Source organism: Cotesia glomerata, linkage group LG2 (genome assembly GCF_020080835.1).
Source record: "Cotesia glomerata isolate CgM1 linkage group LG2, MPM_Cglom_v2.3, whole genome shotgun sequence".
Lineage (NCBI taxonomy): Eukaryota > Metazoa > Arthropoda > Insecta > Hymenoptera > Braconidae > Cotesia > Cotesia glomerata.
In genome coordinates this window covers 17,881,768-17,902,707 of record NC_058159.1, presented here as the reverse complement: position 1 = coordinate 17,902,707, position 20,940 = coordinate 17,881,768, and the positions used below count along the sequence as shown (strand labels likewise).

General features: G+C 27.4%; 2 protein-coding genes and 1 long non-coding RNA gene across 4 annotated transcripts; 1 reads left to right on the top strand and 2 right to left on the bottom strand.

Moving 5' to 3' along the window:
- Positions 1-725: 725 nt before the first annotated feature.
- LOC123259230 lies at positions 726-9,425 on the bottom strand. Its single transcript, XM_044719572.1, has 4 exons — positions 9,202-9,425; positions 8,887-9,093; positions 8,702-8,779; positions 726-1,094 (listed from the first exon to the last, which is right to left on the bottom strand). The coding sequence occupies exons 1-4, from the start codon at positions 9,315-9,317 to the stop codon at positions 1,058-1,060; spliced, it is 438 nt and encodes a 145-aa protein (XP_044575507.1). The 5' UTR covers positions 9,318-9,425; the 3' UTR covers positions 726-1,057.
- LOC123259231 lies at positions 3,278-8,694 on the bottom strand. 2 transcript variants are annotated; one of them, XR_006508190.1, is made up of 5 exons: positions 8,437-8,694; positions 4,494-4,694; positions 4,081-4,417; positions 3,583-3,846; positions 3,278-3,511 (listed from the first exon to the last, which is right to left on the bottom strand). It is a non-coding gene; the product is annotated as an uncharacterized LOC123259231 (long non-coding RNA). The 2 variants fall into 2 exon arrangements; XR_006508191.1 differs by lacking the exons at positions 4,494-4,694; positions 8,437-8,694 and having other exon boundaries at positions 4,081-4,431.
- Positions 9,426-9,669: 244 nt separating the features above from the next.
- Positions 9,670-13,372, top strand: LOC123259229. The gene is made up of 7 exons (XM_044719571.1): positions 9,670-9,768; positions 10,075-10,154; positions 10,254-10,457; positions 10,535-10,888; positions 10,962-11,162; positions 11,280-11,607; positions 13,083-13,372. Exons 4-7 carry the CDS (start codon positions 10,757-10,759, stop codon positions 13,349-13,351), a joined length of 930 nt encoding a protein of 309 aa, XP_044575506.1. The 5' UTR covers positions 9,670-9,768; positions 10,075-10,154; positions 10,254-10,457; positions 10,535-10,756; the 3' UTR covers positions 13,352-13,372.
- The last annotated feature ends 7,568 nt before the right edge of the window (positions 13,373-20,940 follow it).

The following is a 20,940-nucleotide window of genomic DNA, read 5'->3' as shown; positions in this document are numbered from 1 at the left end:
CTAAGAAAAAAAATTTTTTCAAATGTGGTTTTTTTTTATAACTTTTAAACGGCTCCACCGATCGATTCCAAAAACTAATCAGCTCTTAAACTTGAAAAACCACGTCGATCGCCACCAAGCTGGTCGAAATCGGTTGATTCGTTCGAGAGATATCGTGAACGAAAGAAAACTGAAAAAAGTGTTTTTTCGGGATTACTCCAAAATTTTTGGTTCGATCAATTAAAACCTGAAAATAACTGATGAGGATGATAAAATTGCGTCGAATGCCGCCAACCGCGTGAAAATCGGTTGCTCCATTCAAAAGTTATTGCGGTTTGAAAATTCCAAAAATAGTGTTCTATAAAACTTCTATCAGACTTTTGAGCTGGGAGAGCTCAAATGCATAGAAATATTATCTCTTTGAACTCAGCGAGCTCAAAATATCACATAGATTATATTTTGAGCTCAAAAATCTCAAAAATGTCATAAGTACAATTTAAGCGCCCAGATATGGAATTAGCGGGAAGTTGCAGGGATGGCCTTTAGGGTGAACCGTTTTTCTAATTTTTTTTTATTAGCGATTTTGTTTTGTTTTATGATATGTATCATCGGGATATGGATCATTGCACATATGTATCATTGGGTATATGTGTGATCAAAATTTGAATAATTGGGATATGTATCATCGGGATTTGGGTAATTGATACATATGTATCATCGGGATATGCGTAAACGACACCTACTCATTTTTACAGAGTTCATTTTTATTAATGGGCATTTATACAAATGTCCATTTATTCAAATGTCCATTTTTTCAATTGTTCATAAAATCATATGTTCATTAAGTGACTATTCCATTTATTCAATTGTACATTTGTATTTTTAACCATTTTTACTGATGTCTTTTTATATTATTATCCATTTTCATAAATGTCTATTTAAAAAAATGTCCATTGATCCATTTGTTCATTTGAACTCTTTACCAAATACTTTTATTTCCATTTGGAGATATTTTCAAAAATAGGGATTTCATTTTTTTAAGTTGGCCATAAGTGCAGTTGTACTGTTATGCTTCCATCTAGTGGATGTTATTTTTATTTATTGAAAACTTTACTTACTGTAGTTCTTTCGCCCGGGAGTATTAAAATACTCGGTTTCAACGCGGGAAAGGAATCATTTTAAATAAAATAATTCTATTTAGACGTTATTTAATTTTGATCAAAATTATTTAGTTGGTTTCAATTTATTATTCAAGTTGACAAAATATTAAAAAGCTTCAAAATATAAAATTGAGGTTTACAATGACGTGATCTTAGCAATCTAAGCTCTTGGTGAGAAGTGTCGTTACATAGTTTTTCCGAAGAGCTTCAAACTCCGTTCTTCTCCCACCATAACTCCCATACATATATCCGCTCTTGTACATATATAAATACACATATTTCTACTACATATAAATGATTTTCACACACTAATATATAATATTTTCTATTATATTCACATATATTTGTTTATAAATTATATATATTGCTGTGCATTAATATTCGTATTTTGCAAATTAGATTAAGCTTATTACTATTTCTATCAATCTATAATCTATTAAAACTATGGAATAGTTTAATTGTTAATGTAAGAGATAAATATCATTTAATAATATTATTTTATACAATCTTATTCTTTTAACATTAATTAATAATTATTTATAAGTTGGATACAGGATATAAATTTTTAATTCAATTTTTATATATTTCGTTGCAATATTATATTAAAGCAAGTTTAACAAAAATATGTTATTTAACGATCTTATTTTTTTGTTACATATTTGTTACGTTATTATTTAGCCGTTAAAACAAGGGATCATATAATTTTTCTCACACGTGTCTTTTATGGCTTTTCCTCTGAATCTCAAGTACCTAAGGTTTCTCAGAACTCAACTACAATGTCCCTTTGTACTCGATAATAGGGGGCTATCTCAGAGATCCGAACGAAAATGTAGCCAACGTAGTAAATACAATAGAATTCAAAAAAAAATTTAGCTTTTTGCAAATTACAAACATCTATAAACTTATGAATAATACAAATTAGAGTGCAAATGAGATAAAAAAATTATATTTGCTAAAACACTTACGCGAAAATACTTGGATATTATATGCAGAGAAAAACAGAGTTGAAAATAATAAAATAAATAACCGGGTAGCTAACAAATTACCAGAAAATATTTAAATTTAATTTTACATAAAAACGACATGCAGCTGACATTGTTTTACAAACACAAATAAGAAAGAAGACGTCGGTAAGATATATTTTGGTAGGTAATTAACCGACGGAGTAAATTCAAGTTTGAGTAGAATTCGAACGCAACCTTTTAATACTCTGAACTAAAATGAAACTTATCTTAATATTAATTCTAACAAATTTTTAAACAAAATAAATTTTTTTATTTAGACAAAAAATATAGCTATCAATAAATAAATAACAATAAAATATTATCTAATGAGTGATAAATATTATAAGATTTCAAGAATCTTTTTTATTTTTCGAAAATTTATTTTTATTTTTAAAAAGTTATACAAACCTTTAACTAAAATTAATGAACATAGTAATAAGTCTAGAAAAATTGTAATTAAAAATAATTTTTTTTTTAATTAAATGTGCAAGCTGGAGCTTTTTATCCAAAATTTAAACATTTCTTTTTATCCAAAATTTAATTACAATTTTTTTACACTTATTATTATGTTCATTAATTTTAGTTAAAAGTTTGTATGATTTTATAAAAATAAAAAAGATTCTTGAAACGTTATGAAATTTATTACTAATTACATATTATTTTATTGTTATTTATTTATTTATTGATAGCTATATTTTTTTCTAAATAAAAAAATTTATTTTGTTTAAAAATTTCTTAGGATCATTATTAAGTCCATGCTATGTAAGAATAAAAAAAACTATTACAAATTAAATGTTAAAAAAAATAATCAAAATAGAAAAAAAAGAATAACTAGTGATATTAGAATCAGGTCCTTCAGGATGCTTCATCAACAGCCAACTACCAAGGCAGCTGGTGGTTCAAGCAAATAATTATATACTACATTGAATTCATAGGTCACATGGGTTAATATCCATTTAAAAATCTCGGGAAAGCGACGCTAAGCAAAACCTCACATTTAAATATTAATATTTCAAATAACATTATAAAATTTTTTAAGAGAATTTGTTTTTCTTTATTATAATCACATAAATCTTTAAACAAACTTGAGAAATAATAACAAATCCATAAATTTCTATTAAAATTTTTTTTTTTTGTATTTAAATAAATCATTAATGTCAGAAAATATTCAAAAAATCTGTTCAAATGATGCTATAACATTGTCGCAAGTTGGGCAACGCAAATTAGCTTGCACGCGAGCAAGAAAGACTCGCATGTTTTGCACACACCGAAAGCATCCAAACCAATGGTTGCATGGCTGAAAAATATGATTCGTCATTCTTAGTTAACACATCGTACAGTCTGTGATATGTTCACCAACAACGAGTTCTGAAAAACGAAATATTACTACAAAATCACGATAGCATGTAAAATCACAATAACAAGTAATTAGTTATTACCAATTTCAATTGGATTTTCAGCGATGAAATTATGAATTTGTTGAACATCAACATCTCTTCCACTTTTAAGTTCATTGATGAAGTAGCTCACACAGTTAATAAATTGCGGAATACCAAATTGGTTGTTTTGGTATAAAACTCAAGCGCTATGGATAATTTCATTTTTTAAGGTTTCACGACTTCGAGATTGCTCCGTTATTCGATTGCCGTTTTGTAATGATTCATACTCGATACGCTTTAATTCTTGTAAAAGAACAATTTTTTCTAGAAAAAAAAAAATTAATTATCAGTAATAATTTTAATTGACAATTTTAAATTGTATGAAAATGAAATGAATGAAGCAAAAATACTACAGAAAGGAGAAAATTATAGATTAGAGAAAGTAGCATATCTGAAAGAAAGTAAATAAGTTCTTTTCAACACAATTATGAAGAATTTAAGTGAAATATGAGAATACATTGCATCAACAGTTAAATCAATAATATTGTAAGAAAAAACCTGTAAAATCCCAAATATTTGGATGAGTTCCAAACTGTAGAGCCAATACTTTATTATAAGCCTCGGAGAAGTTATTTGTTCTAAAAACTCTAAGAAAAACAGAATATACATCTGGCCTTGTTCTTCTTATCCACTGGTTATAAAAATACTTCAATAGCTTCTTAAACTGCAATAATAGTACTGGTGCAGTAGTACTGAGAATCCAGTAAAATGCCAATTCAATATCATCAGGAGGAAGTAGAGGTAGTACTAATAATTTTTGTAAAAACAATCGATTTTCATTGCTTTCATTTATTGCATTCAGAAGACGCAACTTCTTTATTCTTTTCATTATCGCCTGTGTCAATTAGTAAATAAGCGTTCTTAATATTAGTACATAAAAAAAAAAAAAAATTGATTACACTATACTATACCTGACAATAATGAAAATAACATCGAGTATGAGTAACCTCTGGATAATTCCTTAGAATAGCGATACCTAGAGCACTTTAAAAATCAGTGTTGATTGCTAATGGACGCAAATGAGGTGCCAAAATTAAGGAGAAGTACGTAAGAACTGATTCATAAGCTGATGTATCTTTTTTTTGCATTAAAACCCAACAAAGCGGTATAACCTGTAATTAACAAAAAATTTTTAATCATGAATTTAAATAATAAAGACAATCATATGGCCTTAGTTAAGATCAAAAATTATAAAATTTATTTTTAAGCGCACTAGTAATTATTTAAGAAATTATTTAATTTTGTAATTTTTCATATATTGTTAATTAAAAAAAAAAAAAAGATCATATTATTATATGAAGAAATTAATTTAAACTCGGCATTTAAAAAAAATGCTTTTCTAATTAAAGTTGTTTAGAAAATAAACGTTCGTAAGCTGGTTTGATGAACTGGTGCTAACTTTATTTTTTTTTTAATAATTAATGTTTAATATTTTGAACGGACAGTAATTTTTTTTACTTTATTAGAATTTAATAAAAATTTATATGATAGTTATTCTTATTACAGATGATTAAATATATTTAAAAATAATTTAGGGTGTCAATATTTAGACCCCTGTCAATAATTGGGACTTTTACCTTATTATTTATTAATTAATTGCTATTAAAAATTTTTTTGGTACAGTCGAATCGCGTTATGAGTCCGGCTTGTTTGCTCTGTTTTTTAAGTTAACCAGACTCGCGTTAATATAAGAGAGACACAAGGAGGGTTCATAACGCGACTCGACTGTATTTTTAATAAACTATTTTATAAATGAAGAATATAAAGTTCTCAGAAGAAAAGTAAATTATTGATATCACGTTACAGATACCATAAGGGCGTATAAAAATTTGAACCCATTTTTCTTTCTTCACAAATATAGGAGATAACCTGATAGAAGTGATTGGTCTACAAAATTATTTGCACGTGGGCCAAGTAAATACCGGACTAAAAGCGTCTGGAAGAAGATTAGCACAATGCAGTAGCGTTATTATTAAGACAAATAAACGCTTTCCTATGCAAATAGATGGAGAACCATGAATGCAAGGACCTTGCGAGGTAATGTTTATAATTATTGACAATTATCTATGAAAATAAAAATAATAAAATAAAAAAAGTTTATATAGATTCACATTACTCATAAAACCAAGTACCCATGCTAATGGCACCATCATCAATTAAGCGTCGAGGATTTCTGCGGTTCTTTAAAAGATAAAAATTTTTGATATTTGTTATTATTTTTACTATTAATATTTTAAGTTTTTTATTCGTTACTGTATCTGTAAGCCTTAGTAAGCCGACGTTAAATTCTTAAACTGTTTTCCAGCATGTCATGAGACGTTATAAATTTAATCACATGTTTTCCAACCCTTTATAATCTCTTATATTTAAGCTGTTGTATTCTTAAATTTAAACGCTTACGAGAGCAATTTTTTTATAAGCATATGAGAAGTATATTTATTATTTTACTCGTAAAATTTTTTTTTTTAATTTTAAAATAGAGAATCAAATTTTTTAATAGTTAGATACTTCAAATTTTTGATATTACGGAAGAAATATTGGTCGTAGAAAAAAAACTTTTTTAATAAAAGTTATGGCACGCCGTTTTACTATTTATAGAAGGAAAAAAATGATCTTAAAATTAATAACTAAAAAGAAAAATGCATATTTTATGTTAAAACATAATCAAAATATAATAGATTAATTTTATGATCATACTTAAATTTTTTAAGGAATAATTATTATATAGGGACATAATAATATATCAACGAATTAAAATTCTGAGTTGAGCTGATGACAAAAAGAATATTTTTATTATGTGTCATGATAATTAAAAATAAGAGTTTAATAATTATGTGAAGACATAATTTTAACTAACAATTTTTTTTATGTAGTGACATAAATTAAATTGGCTCCTGTAGATTTATATTTTTGGAGTAATTATTTATAACATTTTAATTTCTTTTAATCGAAAATTTAATACAAATAAGAATTAAAATTATCCACTTAATAGAAATTCGGAATTAAAATTATGTACATAATAAAAATGTTATAATTAAAATTATGTACATAATAATAATTCAGAATAAAAATTATGTACATAATAATAATTCAGAATTAAAATTATGTACATAATCGTAATTCGGAATTAAAATTATGTACATAATAAAAATGTTATAATTAAAATTATGTACATAATAGAAATTCAAAATTAAAATTATGTACATAATAATGATTCAGAATTAAAATTATGTACATAATGGAAATGTTTAAATTAAAATTATGTACATAATGGAAATGTTTGAATTAACATTATGTATTGAGATAATATTAATTGCTTAATATCATTATGTTACAAGATCATTTTTATGTATTATTATTATTTTATTTATTTTTAGGATAAAAACTTTAAATTAAATTTATGTTACTAGATAATTAAAATTCGTTATCGGTATAATTAATTATGGTGGGACATAATAAAAATTGTTTGAATTTTAGTTATGTGGTGTCATAAATTTTTTTGAAGTATTCATTATGATTTCACTTTTTACTAAATTCTGTGAATTTTTATTATGATCAACCATAATAAAAATTTTGCAAAAATTTTTAAATAAAATTAATCCATTTTTTTTATGCAGATACATCATTTTAATATTTTTTATTATGCTATTTATAATGAAAAAAATATATTTTATCGTTAATCATAATTGAATTGTATTCATTATAATTATGTCACAAGATAATAAAAATGTTTTTATTTTTTCTTAAGAATAATTTCTAATCATTATAATTATGTCGCTACATAATTATAATTCGTGTTTTTTAGTACCTCTTCCTATGCATAAGCATTTAATTTTATGTCGGGACATAAAATAATTATATTTTTATTATGTCAGTACATAAAAAGAATTCACTGAAAAAATTCTTTTTCGAATTAAAAATAAATTTCTTTTTTTTATGTTCTGCAAAAATATTACCTTATTAAATAGTAAAACGGCGTGCCATAAAAAGTTGTTCTAAATTTAATTTTATAACAGTAAATGTCTCTTATGATTCTCTCTTAGGACCAATCAGAAAGCCGTTATTTCAAAATTAAGATTATAATTATTACTAAAAAATTGAATTATTAATTATGAACCTTAATTTTTAAATTACAGTGAAGATATTGATTACATAAAAAATCACTAGCAACCTTGCAGCCGCTGTGACTGTCGTGACTTGTGAACTATAAATAAATAAAATTTTGCTTTATTAAATAATGACTTGTTAAATTGCACTGTACTTTTTTAACTATTGACGTTTTTAAAGATATAAGCTGATCCCGATGTTACACTCAGGAAGAACTTTCATTTGAGTACCCACATGCATTTTAATATATTTTTCATATAAATAAATAAATATATATATATATATATATATATATATATATATATATATATATATATATATATATATATATATATATATATATGAAAAATTGATGTGGGTACTCAAATGAAAGGTCTCGATGAGTGTAATGTCGGGGTGAGCTTATAACTTAAAAAATGTTTTCACAAGATACAAGGTCATTTCTAAATTATGAATCTAGAGATAGAGTATTTTCGAATGCATCCTGAATATTTTTCTTAATAAATTTTATGAGTCATTGTATTTATGTCCTAAATGATAAAAGTATGTATGCTACATTCATTTTCTCAATAGAAACTTTTTTTGATAATTAATAAGAAAATATATATCAATTTTTAGAAAAACAACAACCGTAGGCTACAACCATAAATTACAATGAAGCTTTGATAAAATACACTATGACACGTCATAGATTATAAGACAAGCAATCATTTTTGTAAACAATTTATGAAAATAGCATAAACTTACAGAATCTTGGACAAATCCTAAAATCGTGAACAATTGACGAAATGCAGGTTTTCTCAGAATCACTTTAAATGTAGCATCCATAAAAAGTTCAGTCACATTATTTAAGGATCGTAAAAATCCTAAATCAGCGTAAATTATTGATTTAAAATGATCATTGTCTTCAATAGTTGTGACTGTTATGTTCGTTGCGTTGTAACTGGTGAAAAAGTTCCATTCTGGCATTTCAATTATACTTAAATATTGTTCTATCGAATTGGGTACGGGGGGTCTTGTTTGTCGCCTCCACCTTAACATTTTTGATTTAATATTTACCCATGGGACATGAACAGCGGCTTCATAATGACTGAATAAAAAAAATAAGCAGATTATACAAAAAATTACACAATTAACTAACTTAATATAATTTTATATACATATTATATACTTAACGGAGTTTTTTTAAATACTTACAGTAAACTCATTTCATCATAAATAACTCTCAGTGACTTGAAATGTTCTTTTTTCACCTCGTTAAACAAAGATTCTTCAAAATGATAAATGACTTGTGCATTGCTGATCCTAGCGTGATTATGATCATTCGAAATGACAAGTCGATTATTGACTATTTGTCCTCTAAACTTGCAATTTTTTATTTTTTTATACTTACATACAACATACCTGTAATGAATTAAATTGGTTAATAGTTGTGTTTTATGAGAATAACGATCATTAGCTAAAATATCAGTAAATAAAAACATTTTTGTTAGTAACATCAATTATTCTTACGTGACATTAGGATTAATTTTGGAGCACATGTACTGATAACCATCGATACTAATCACGGGGATACGACGACGTGCCAGGGTTCGTTGGCCATGATGATAAGAAATATCTCCTGGCATGTCAATTAAATATACAGTATTAACTTTTAAATATATTAGAACTTTTCAGTAAAAATTATTAATTGTTCAATGTTATATACTATTGTAATTTTTATTTTTGTATTTTTGTATGCATACAGATCAAAGAAGATAAATATATATAAACAATATAATATATGTATATATTTGTATAGTCATGTGACATATCATATTTTAATGGAGTTTACATAGTAAATGCTGAAGGGGTTGTACAGATAGCGCTTCTGATTCGAAAAATGTTATAGAGGGCAGTTCAATTTAAAAAACAAATGACTCGGAGTAACAACCTAGCTGCGCATTCCCCAATATTGAAATTTAATTGTGATTGCATCAGCTTACCTCGTATTTAGATAAGTTAATTGTTGTTTTAACAATAATATTTTAAAAATAATATTTTAACAATAATTATATTCTGGACCAGTTTAAGGCTGTGGTACGTATAAAATTTAAATCTATTTTATTAAATTAAACTTTGTAAATAAAATGGCTCAACAATATTAAGTAACAAACATTAAAGCTATTTTTTAATTAATTGCAATCATCGTACGAAGTATTTTCAGATCCCAATAAATATAATAATAAAATAAGTAATTCGAGTGTTGTGGACCAAAGATTTTTATGTCAATTTTTTTTTTTATTTTCAACTCAGCTGAATTGAAAGTCAAAAAAAAATTGACATGAAAATCTTTGATCCATAACAACTTGAATTACTTATTTTATTATTAATTGCAATTTTCAGATAGTCAAAACTGAGTTTAAAATGGCAGAGATTCATGATGGATATCGCTACATTATTCAACGTCGGCGAAATAATAATATGTAAGATTTTTATGTATTTTGTTCAAATATTCGATCATGTAACTAATCTTTATATTTTTTTTTTTTATAAATAATTTTGTTTTTTTTTTATATTTTCAGATTTTTCATGTGTGCGGCAAGGATTCCAACACTTAGTACTGGGCGAGGAATTAAAACGGGAAATATTTTTCGCTTAACAAGACAGCATAACCACGCTCCAAATCATTCCTTGGAAGAAGTAGTGGCTTTCTCAAGACACTTACGCAGAGTTTGCACTTCTCAAATCGCAAACACTTTCGATATTTATGAAAGTTTGAGTCAGATGTAAGTATAATTTTTTTTGTTTAGATTCTTATTACTGAAATTTAATTAATTATCGTATTTTTTTTTTTTTTATTTAGGTACCCACAAGCTTCTAGAACGATGACTTGGCGAAGCCCACAATTAAATATGCGCCGATGGCAGCGTAATTTCATGAACACTTTACCAAGGATCCTTTCACTAACTCATTTGAAATTATGTTTCCAAACAGAATCGAATTTGAAAATTTGACGAATCATTCGCGAGGTTCATTGTAAGTTAAATTTCGAACCAATTTTGAGGAACGTAGAACAACTGTAATTATGGGTGATTCAGAGTTGGCTGAGCGCTTCAACCCTAATTCGACAATGTTTATTGCGACTACAAATGTAATCCTACCTGCAGGATTAGATGCGACAGATATGTTAATAGTTGTACTAATTCATAGAAACCATGTTAGTAATATAAAATTTATTAATATAATTATCTATTTTTTAATTTTTAAAGAAATTGTTTTTTCTTTTCCAGGCTTTTGGAATTTCTTGGGCCTTCTTACCGGACAAATCAGAAACTAGTTTTAACGCTGCAGTTGAGATCATATTTTCCCAAATTGCTCCTGAGGTTAATCCTAATACAATTTATTATGATTACGAGCAGAGATTAAATGATTCATTAACAGCCAATGTCCCAGGAGCAAATTTGAAAGGAACTTTTCCCGCTTATGCTGATGTAAGTTTTTTTTTTCTTTAGTACATTTTCAATTGTCCATAACTTCAATTTTTTTTCTTAATTTTTCGATCGAAATTTAAATTTATTTACATTCAATGGTTTAAATTTTATTTACAGATAGTTATTGGCCATGCTACAGAATTAAATGTCAATTTTGCAGACGAGAACATCCTGATCATTTTTAAAAAGTTATTGGCTATTTCTCTTCTTCCGGCTGCTAACATACCAGAAGGATTCTTGTGGCTTAAAGCAAATATTCCTGAAGTTTATGTGCCTGCTTTTGAAGAATTATTTCAGTATTACCAACAAAGCTGGATCAATTCAATGGGCCCTGAGAATTTTTCTTTCTACAATGATTTCGATTCATTCAATGATTCAATGAAAAATCACATCCAGAACTTAACCAACTTTTTAGGAAATAATAGCAGTATCTGGAATTGCCTAAGTAAGTAAACAAAAATATTTACTACTAATTTTTTAATTATTTATTTATTTATTTATTTAATACAGACCCAACAGCCAAAAGGCCGATAACAGGGTCATTAATACATATAATTTTACAAATGAACAGTAGTATACTAAATATTACATAGGGTAGAGTGAAAACAATAGAATATAAACGCAGATTAATTAATTAATTCATTAACAATATGATAGATAGCTATTCCTATATTAAAATTTAGCTTAAAAGAGCTAACTAATAAATTGAAATACTATGCAAGCTAATAAGAATTAAGAATTAGGTCTAATACTTTACACAATAATTAATCAGATGTTATACATATATCTAGTTCATTTAAATTAGTTAAATTATGATTAATCATATACAGTACATCCCTAAGTTCAACTTGAAGAAAAAATTAAAGAAAAAGTTAAAGAGAATTATACTGGCTTAATAGATGCCTAGCGGTACTGAGTTATCATGGAAGCCAACACACCTGAAGTCAGTGGCTGATTATAAGCTAAAATGTCTACCTCACAGTTATCATTTTGGTCTATTTGGTTGCAAACTTATAGTATTCAAGTTTTTAAAGTCCTTAGTTGCTCTAATAACAAAACCTAAGGTTTTAGTTGCTGATAAAGCAATTGAACTATAGTGTTGGGAAAAAGTACGCTTGGAGTCAAAGATGACTCCTAAATCCCTACAACAACTAATTCTTTGTAGCACAACACCATTAATTTTATAATCAAAGAGAATCTGGTTACGAGATCTGGAAAAGGAGATGACCTTACACTTTTCCTCATTTAGGTGTAACTTATTGTCATGACACCAAGCCGCAACAACATCCAGATTTCTTTGCAAGTAAACACAATCATTTACGGATTTAACTGCAAGATAATATTTTGCGTCATATCAGCAAAAAGGTCAAAGAAGCAAGAAATATGATTGCCAATAGAGTTAATAAAAATAATAAATAGTAGCGGCCCTAGGTTAGACCCCTGGGGTACTCCAGAAGTCGTAGGATAGGGGACTGAGAAATACCCATTGTACAACACTACATTTAGCCTTCCTAGTAGATATGATCTCAGTATTTTGATTAAAAGTTCTGGCAGACCTAACTTGCTCAAAGCATCAATCAATCGAGAGATATCAACTCTATCAAATGCTTTTGCAAAGTCAGTATGAATAACATCAACCTCGGATCCATCAGCAAGAGAGTCATATAAATATTGTGTATAGGGCAAAAGATTAGTAACAGTTGATCTCTTGTTGTAAAATCCATGCTGTGAGGGTGAGACAATTGGCTTGAAGTATTGCAGAATCAGGTCATACAAAAGCATTTCAAAGACTTTTGCAAATGTAGGGATGATAGAGATCGGGCGATAGTTCGTGACATTGGTTTTATCCCCTGATTTGTGAAAATTACTTTTGCTTTTAATATCTTATTTACTAATATTTATTTTATTAATTTATAACAGGAGTACTTTTAAATCAGAGCATTCGCTCACACAGCGATTTCCAGTCATTAAATAACAATGGTCGCATCACATGCACACCGAGATGTCGGAGTCTAGTGTCTACACGAAAATTGCGTCGACTTTGGGAATTGTTCAGTGCTGAATGTATGGATTACCATTTGTTTTTTGCCACTGCTTCTGGAATTTTAACACCATTTGTTAATGATGCTATTCATAATGGCGTTAGAATTATTAATGATTTCCCAGTAAACACGTTTACGTCAATGTGACGTCAAAATGACATTGGGCTATGTCAGGATTTACGTAAGATACAAGTCACGAATGAGTCATATATGACTCATTATTTCACACTTCTTGACGTAAGATTCTGACGTAAAAATATGACGTAGTCATGACGTCAGTATTATGTCTCAATGACATTTATGACGTCAATATGACATACCTGTGATGTCTATATTATGATAATGATGTCATTATGACGTAAAAGTGATGTAAGTGATGTAAGAATTGTACCTCAGAAAAAATATTTTAAAAAAAATTTCTCAAAAATAAAAAGATGGCAATTATGAAATTAATTATAGTGTTCTGGACTTATTACAAAGTTTGAAACACTAGTTATATGTTGATACTTGATGAAAAAATCCTGAAATATGCTGGGCTCGAACTTGGGTCCTCACGTATCGAAGTCTGGAACGCTGCTCACTTGTCCAAGTAACGGTTCATGTCACGAAGTAAATAACTTATGTGATAAGCCTTACATGACGAAAAATGCTTATTTCATAATTTTTTCTGAGATTAAATGGATTTTAAGAGCTGGAATTGTATAAAATTCAAGTCTAATAATTTATACAATTTTATAAAATTTCATTAAACTCATGAAATTTTATAAAGTTCTATAAAACTTTGTAAAAACTCTTATAAAAGGCTCTCTAGTGAAACTTGTGGTAATGAATAGGCAATTTATAAATTTTCATAAGAATTGATTGAATCTTACACTTTCAAAAATTTTCGTCTAAAAGCGGACACAGAGAACTTTAGACTCTCTGCGGACACAGAGAACTTTCACAGAGTGAAATTTTTTCAGAGTAAACGATGTATCCATGTCATTTGAATATTTTTTAATACTTATTGATTTCTCAAGACTCGAATTTTTTTTTTTATTTAATTTTTTCCGAAAATTTAGTATTTTTCATTTGGATTTTTCTTCTTCAAAATTTCAATTTACAAAATTTAGATTTTTTTTTAATTTCAACTCTTTTAAGTATACCATTTTTTTAATCTATATTTCTTTTTAATTTCAATTTTTTTCGAAATTTGAATTTCTTTAATTTAACATACTAACAACATTATGAAACTTGATGTACACAGTAAAAAAATTTTGCGTCATTGTGTCAAAAATTTTTGTGTTAAAATTTTATGTTAAATATTTAACATTTTTTATGTTGATTTAAGACAATAAATGTTAAATTTACACTTAAAAAAGTTAAATATTTAACACAAAAATTTTAACACTAAAGTTTTTGACGCAATGACGCAAAATTTTTTACTGTGTAAAATACTATTAGTCTCGTCAATAACAATCATGGAACTGTTTGAATTATTTCAAATACAATGTTTCATAAGTAGCAGCACTAATGTCAGAAAATTATTTTTCAAGTAATAGTGCAATATTTAAATGACTGACATTTAATTTCTTGACGCGAAATCATAAGAAATTATATGTTTACTCGCTTGACGATTTAAAAATTTAGAGTTCATGCCACATAAATTGAACTCGGTATTTTGTTATCAGTTTGACACCAAATCATTTATACTGAATGAAGTCGAAAATATTTTTACAATGGATAAAAGTACCTAAATTCATGGAAAAAATATAAGTGAGAAACATATGCAACGAAAAAAAAGTATTTCTTGCACCAAGAAAATTTTGACGGAGGCCGAAGTTATATTGGAGCAAGAAGTGTTTTAGTGTCAAGAAATTTTGACCATTCACGAAATTTTCAGTCATCTCTAATATATTCTTAGTCCAAAGAAATTTACCTTTGAGTCAAGATTTTTTTTCTGCAGTGTATGGAAACATACAATCAAAGATATAAAAAGTTTATATCCAACATGTATTTAATTTGTATGTTTTTTTCTTAAAAACGTAAATGAAAAATATTTTGTATGTTATTTGCTAATATGTTAGATATATTCATTAATATTATAAATTATAAATTTTTGTTATTAAGAGTGGACTTAAATTTGCAAGGTACCAGCTTAAATCAGCTGTTTACCTCTTCCTGATTCTTACTAAATTTTAAACCAATTTTCACTAATATTTAGCGATTAATTGTAAATTAGACATCTTGTTGAAGAAGTTTTATATTTGATAAATTTTGATCAATCGATAATATTAAAAAAATACATCCCCCAAATTTTATCAATATTATAGAAAATAATCGTTTGTCACTGATTTAGAAAATGACTTTCAAATAACGTCAGTATTATGTACAATTGTGACAAATTATTGATGTTAAATAATGACTCACAGATGGCATCGGTATTACGTAAGACCGTGACTTGTCACTGATGTAAACACATGATATTAATCTTTACAAAAAGATATAAAATAGAAAAATGAAAAAATCAACAGACTCGATAGAGTCTGGCGCTAAGTTCCGTTCTCAAGCCAGACTACCCAGTGTGTATATACCGTAAGCAGAACGGTTTTTTGAGGTTACAAATTTTTTTTCAAATTTATTTTGATTTTTTTTCTATATTATATTTTATAATTAAAGCAAATTTTAAGGGAGTTGGGAAAGAACGGATAGGGGAAAGGGGGGACCTACTCAGTGGGAATTTTTCCGTAATTGAAAAAATAATCAGACAGCCCAGACTGGGAATCGAACCCAGATCTCTCGGTTACGCGCCAAAGGCTCTCCAGTTAAGCTATCCGAGACAATAAAATTATTAAAAATAATCAGCACAAACTATAGCGACCCAGATTTTTAGATTTTAACTTTTTTCTTATGTAAAAAGCGGACGGCCAGAGACTAAATAATACAAGGATGCATGCTAATCTTATAATAGATGGGAAACTACAGTGAAAAAAAGATATTTGACAGCTTGCAATTACACACGCCAGGCGGCGCAAGAATAACTTTTACATGAACTATAGCTTAAAGGGGATAGTTTGCCACCGGAAATGTATTAAATTAAAATTGACAATTTTTATTATAATTAGAAAAAATACTGAAATCCGAACAAAAACAGTTTCACTGTAAAAAATTGCGCCAAGTCCACGTTCATAAAACTCATCTCAATAACATTTGCACTTTACAAAAAAAATTAGGCTCGTTTTAATAATTTTCATTCTCTACAAAAAGATGTGAAATACAAAAAAATACCAAGAAACCGTCATAATGTTGAAAAAATTAAAAAAAAATTTGTTGAAAATTAAAAAATAAAAAAAAAATTTTTTATCGTACTTGGCGCGCGTCATTGAGTACCCCAAATTTTTTCAGGATAAATAAACATCCTTTTAATGCTGAGAAATTTATAAGTAAGTCAACCTATGTTATTTCATAATAAGTTTTACAAGTTAGGTAAAATTGACATGTCATACGCAGTTATGCAAACTACATATAAGTCGATACGCATGCATACGTTGGGTCGGTTGCATTGTGAGAATTGTGTTTACTAAAAAATAAAACATATGGCCGACTAAATTGGGACAATGTGGTGTGAGTGCCAATCAAAATGTGTTAATCACAATTAAACGAAGCAATATCAAACTTTAATATTGCATAAGGTTCTTCATTAAAGATTAATGACGAAGCTGAAAAAAAATAAATCCAAAAATTTTATATAATTTCAGATTTCTTAAACACACCACCATATTGACAGTTGTTCTCACTAAAGATCTAAAAAAAATTTTAAGAACGGGTTTTTTCACTAAAACTGATAATTAAAACACTAAGCAATGTTTTCACTGAGTTCAGTATCCTTGACTAATGAAATCTATATAAATATATAATATGATTATATATATACAATATACAAGCGAAATCGATTTTTCTTGAGTTGAAATTCTTCCGAAAAAATTTGGGGTACTCAATGACGCGCGCCAAGTACGATAAAAAAATTTTTTTTTTATTTTTTAATTTTCAACAAATTTTTTTTCAATTTTTTCAACATTATGACGGTTTCTTGGTATTTTTTTGAATTTCACATCTTTTTGTAGAGAATGAAAATTATTAAAACGAGCCTAATTTTTTTTGTAAAGTGCAAATGTTATTGAGATGAGTTTTATGAACGTGGACTTGGCGCAATTTTTTACAGTGAAACTGTTTTTGTTTGGTATTAATCTTACGTCAAGATTACGTACAACCGTGACTTGTCACTGATGTAAACGCATGATGTTAAACTTACGTCAAGATTACGTACAGCCGTGACTTGTCACTGATGTAAACGCATGATGTTAAACTTACGTCGTTATGACATACAATGATGGCATTAATGTTACGTAATATTGTAGTTTATATATTATGTCAGTTGTACGTAATATCTAAGTCAATTTCGTTACATCATAGAGAAGTAATAAACTTACATCAGTATGATGTCAAAAATATATCATATATTTTTACATCATAATTGGATTACAAGACAGGTCAATTTTACGTCATATTTACGTAAAATATTGTGACATTCCTATGACTTATAAATGACGTCATATTGAAGTCATGTGTTCACTGGGTTACGCCTTTATCAAGAAAATAATGTCGAGGTGAACGTTGATCTACCAAACCAAAACCGCGGGGCTCATTATGTAGGACAATTGGTATTCGAGGAACTAGTTGTTGACGATGTCAGGTTTCTGAACCATCGTATTCCGAGAGTTGGTGTTGTTGCTAACGTATTAATAGACAACAATGAAGATGGTAATGATGTTAATCAAGAAGCTAACGCCGAAGCTGCTGATAATGCTCACAACGACCAAATTCGTCAAGAAGCTGCTAACGATGGTGGTGATAATCCCCAGAATGCTGAAGCTGCTCATGTTGACGAAGATGATAATGATGAAATTCAACTAATTATTCCAAATAATGGACCTGTAGAAAATGCTGGAGTGGCTGTAGGCATCGTACCGGATGATCGAGGTAATATTTGATTTATAAATAAATTTTTTGGTAAATAATAATAATAATAATAACGTATAATTCTGCTTATTTTGTTATTTACAGCTTTTGATGCAGTCGACCAGTTATGCATAATTTGTGCTGACCAGCCTGTCAACCAGTATTTTCTACCATGCAGGCATCAAATTGCTTGCTATGGATGTGTTGAAAGTTGGCGGGCAGTGTCAGTCGAGAGCGAGACAGATTTTATATGCCCCGTCTGTCGACAACTCATAAATGAAGTGGCCATAGTGACGGCTGCTGCTGCTGCCTAAACGATGGCTCCCACTTGCCTTACTTATTCTTAATGATTATTAATTACTCTAAATTTATGTCTTCAATTATTACTAGTATATTATATCTTAAAGTTTCTAATTTCATCTTATTTTAGATTTCCTTCGATGGAAAAAAAGTAAACTTGATTCAAGAGAAAAAATTCTTGATCCATTTTTGATTCAAGAGAAAAATTTCCTTATATAAAAAAAAAAATGCCTTAGATCATATATCTTTTTTTCTTTATCATGATATTTTTAATTTAAACTTTTTTTCTTGAATGATATTAACTTTTTATCAGTGTTATCTTTGAGATCTTTGAGATTTTTGATAAAAAGCTTCAGCTTGCACATTTAATTAAAAAAAAAAATTATTTTTAATTACAATTTTTCTATACTTATTTTATGTTCATTAATTTTTATTTAAGGTTTGTATAATTTTCTAAAAATAAAAATAAATTTTCGAAAAATAAAAAAAATTCTTGAAATCTTATAATATTTATCACTCATTAAATAATATTTTATTGTTGTTTATTTATTGATAGCTATATTTTTTTTCTTAATAAAAAATTTATTTTGTTTAAAAATTTCTTAGGATAAATATCCTAAGAAATTTTTAGTTGGCTGTTAGTAGTTGGCTGTTGATGAAGCATCCTGAAGGACCTGATTCTAATATCACTAGTTATTCTTTTTTTTCTATTTTGATTAATTTTTTTAACATTTAATTTGTAACCCTCGCGGTTTCGGAACCACTGTAAAATCACAGTGAAATTTTAGTGAGATTATAGTAAAAAGATAGTGCGACCATGATGAAATTACGGTGAAATCACCATAATTTTGTGCCATTCGGTTACTGTAGTTTTATGGTCATCTCACAGTGGTAATGCTGTGAGTTTAGAGTGGTACCACTGTGAATTTACAATGAATCCACAGTGAATCTACGGTGAATTCACAATGAATCCACAGTGAATTTACGGTGAATTCACAATGAATCCACAGTGAATTTATGGTGAATTCACAGTGAATTCACCGGGGTAAAAATAATTGTATATAATTATTTCCATGAAAAAAAAATATCTGTCGGGAGCAGGAATCGAACCGCGAACCTCATACTCGGAAGACTGACTTGCTACCAATTGACCTAAGAGAACATCGCGAGAAAATATGTTCGTGTGAACTACAAGTCCTGCATATGTTATATAAATGACTATTTTTTTCGTTACATATAATTATATAAGAATCATAAATAATTTTTCGAAATTGCAAAAACCATCTCATATTATTACATATAACTATATATAATCATGTATAATTATTCGAAATCGCAAAAACCATTACATATAATTATGTATAATTATACATGATTATATATAGTTATATATAATTATACATGATTATATATAATCACAAAAACCATTATACATAATTATATTTAAATTAGATGTAATTATATATTAATCATATACAATTTTCTTACCCCGGACCCAATGAGTTCACAGTGAAATTACTATGAATTCACAGTGAAACTCTATCATGAACTAACGGTGTTACAACTATCAGATCATTCTGAAGTCACGGTTAAATCATGGTAAAACGACGGTGAAATCACAGTGAAATTACTATGAATTCACTGTGGAACTATTGTGAACTCACGGTGTTATCTCTGTGAGACTACCATGAATCTACAGTGATACCACCACTAAACCATAGTGACGAAATGGCACAAAATTAGTTTTTTTTATACTTACATAGCATGGACCTAATAATGATCCTAAGAAATTTTTAAACAAAATAAATTTTTTTATTTAGAAAAAAATATAGCTATCAATAAATAAATAAATAAATAACAATAAAATAATATGTAATTAGTAATAAATTTTATAACGTTTCAAGAATATTTTTTATTTTTATAAAATCATACAAACTTTTAACTAAAATTAATGAACATAATAATAAGTGTAAAAAAATTGTAATTAAATTTTGGATAAAAAGAAATTTTTAAATTTTGGATAAAAAGCTCCAGCTTGCACATTTAATTAAAAAAAAATTATTTTTAATTACAATTTTTCTAGACTTATTACTATGTTCATTAATTTTAGTTAAAGGTTTGTATAACTTTTTAAAAATAAAAATAAATTTTCGAAAAATAAAAAAGATTCTTGAAATCTTATAATATTTATCACTCATTAGATAATATTTTATTGTTATTTATTTATTGATAGCTATATTTTTTGTCTAAATAAAAAAATTTATTTTGTTTAAAAATTTGTTAGAATTAATATTAAGATAAGTTTCATTTTAGTTCAGAGTATTAAAAGGTTGCGTTCGAATTCTACTCAAACTTGAATTTACTCCGTCGGTTAATTACCTACCAAAATATATCTTACCGACGTCTTCTTTCTTATTTGTGTTTGTAAAACAATGTCA

Bases quoted from the DNA above. Each gene is read 5' to 3' on its own strand.
- LOC123259229 (XM_044719571.1), top strand. From the start codon at position 10,757: ATGGGTGATTCAGAGTTGGCTGAGCGCTTCAACCCTAATTCGACAATG. The intron at 11,163-11,279 runs GTAAGTTTTTTT...TTTTATTTACAG, and splicing joins CTTTTCCCGCTTATGCTGAT to ATAGTTATTGGCCATGCTAC. The intron at 11,608-13,082 runs GTAAGTAAACAA...AATTTATAACAG, and splicing joins CAGTATCTGGAATTGCCTAA to GAGTACTTTTAAATCAGAGC.
- LOC123259230 (XM_044719572.1), bottom strand. From the start codon at position 9,317: ATGCCAGGAGATATTTCTTATCATCATGGCCAACGAACCCTGGCACGT. The intron at 9,094-9,201 runs GTAAGAATAATT...AATTCATTACAG, and splicing joins AAAATTAATCCTAATGTCAC to GTATGTTGTATGTAAGTATA. The intron at 8,780-8,886 runs GTAAGTATTTAA...TTTTTTATTCAG, and splicing joins TATGATGAAATGAGTTTACT to TCATTATGAAGCCGCTGTTC.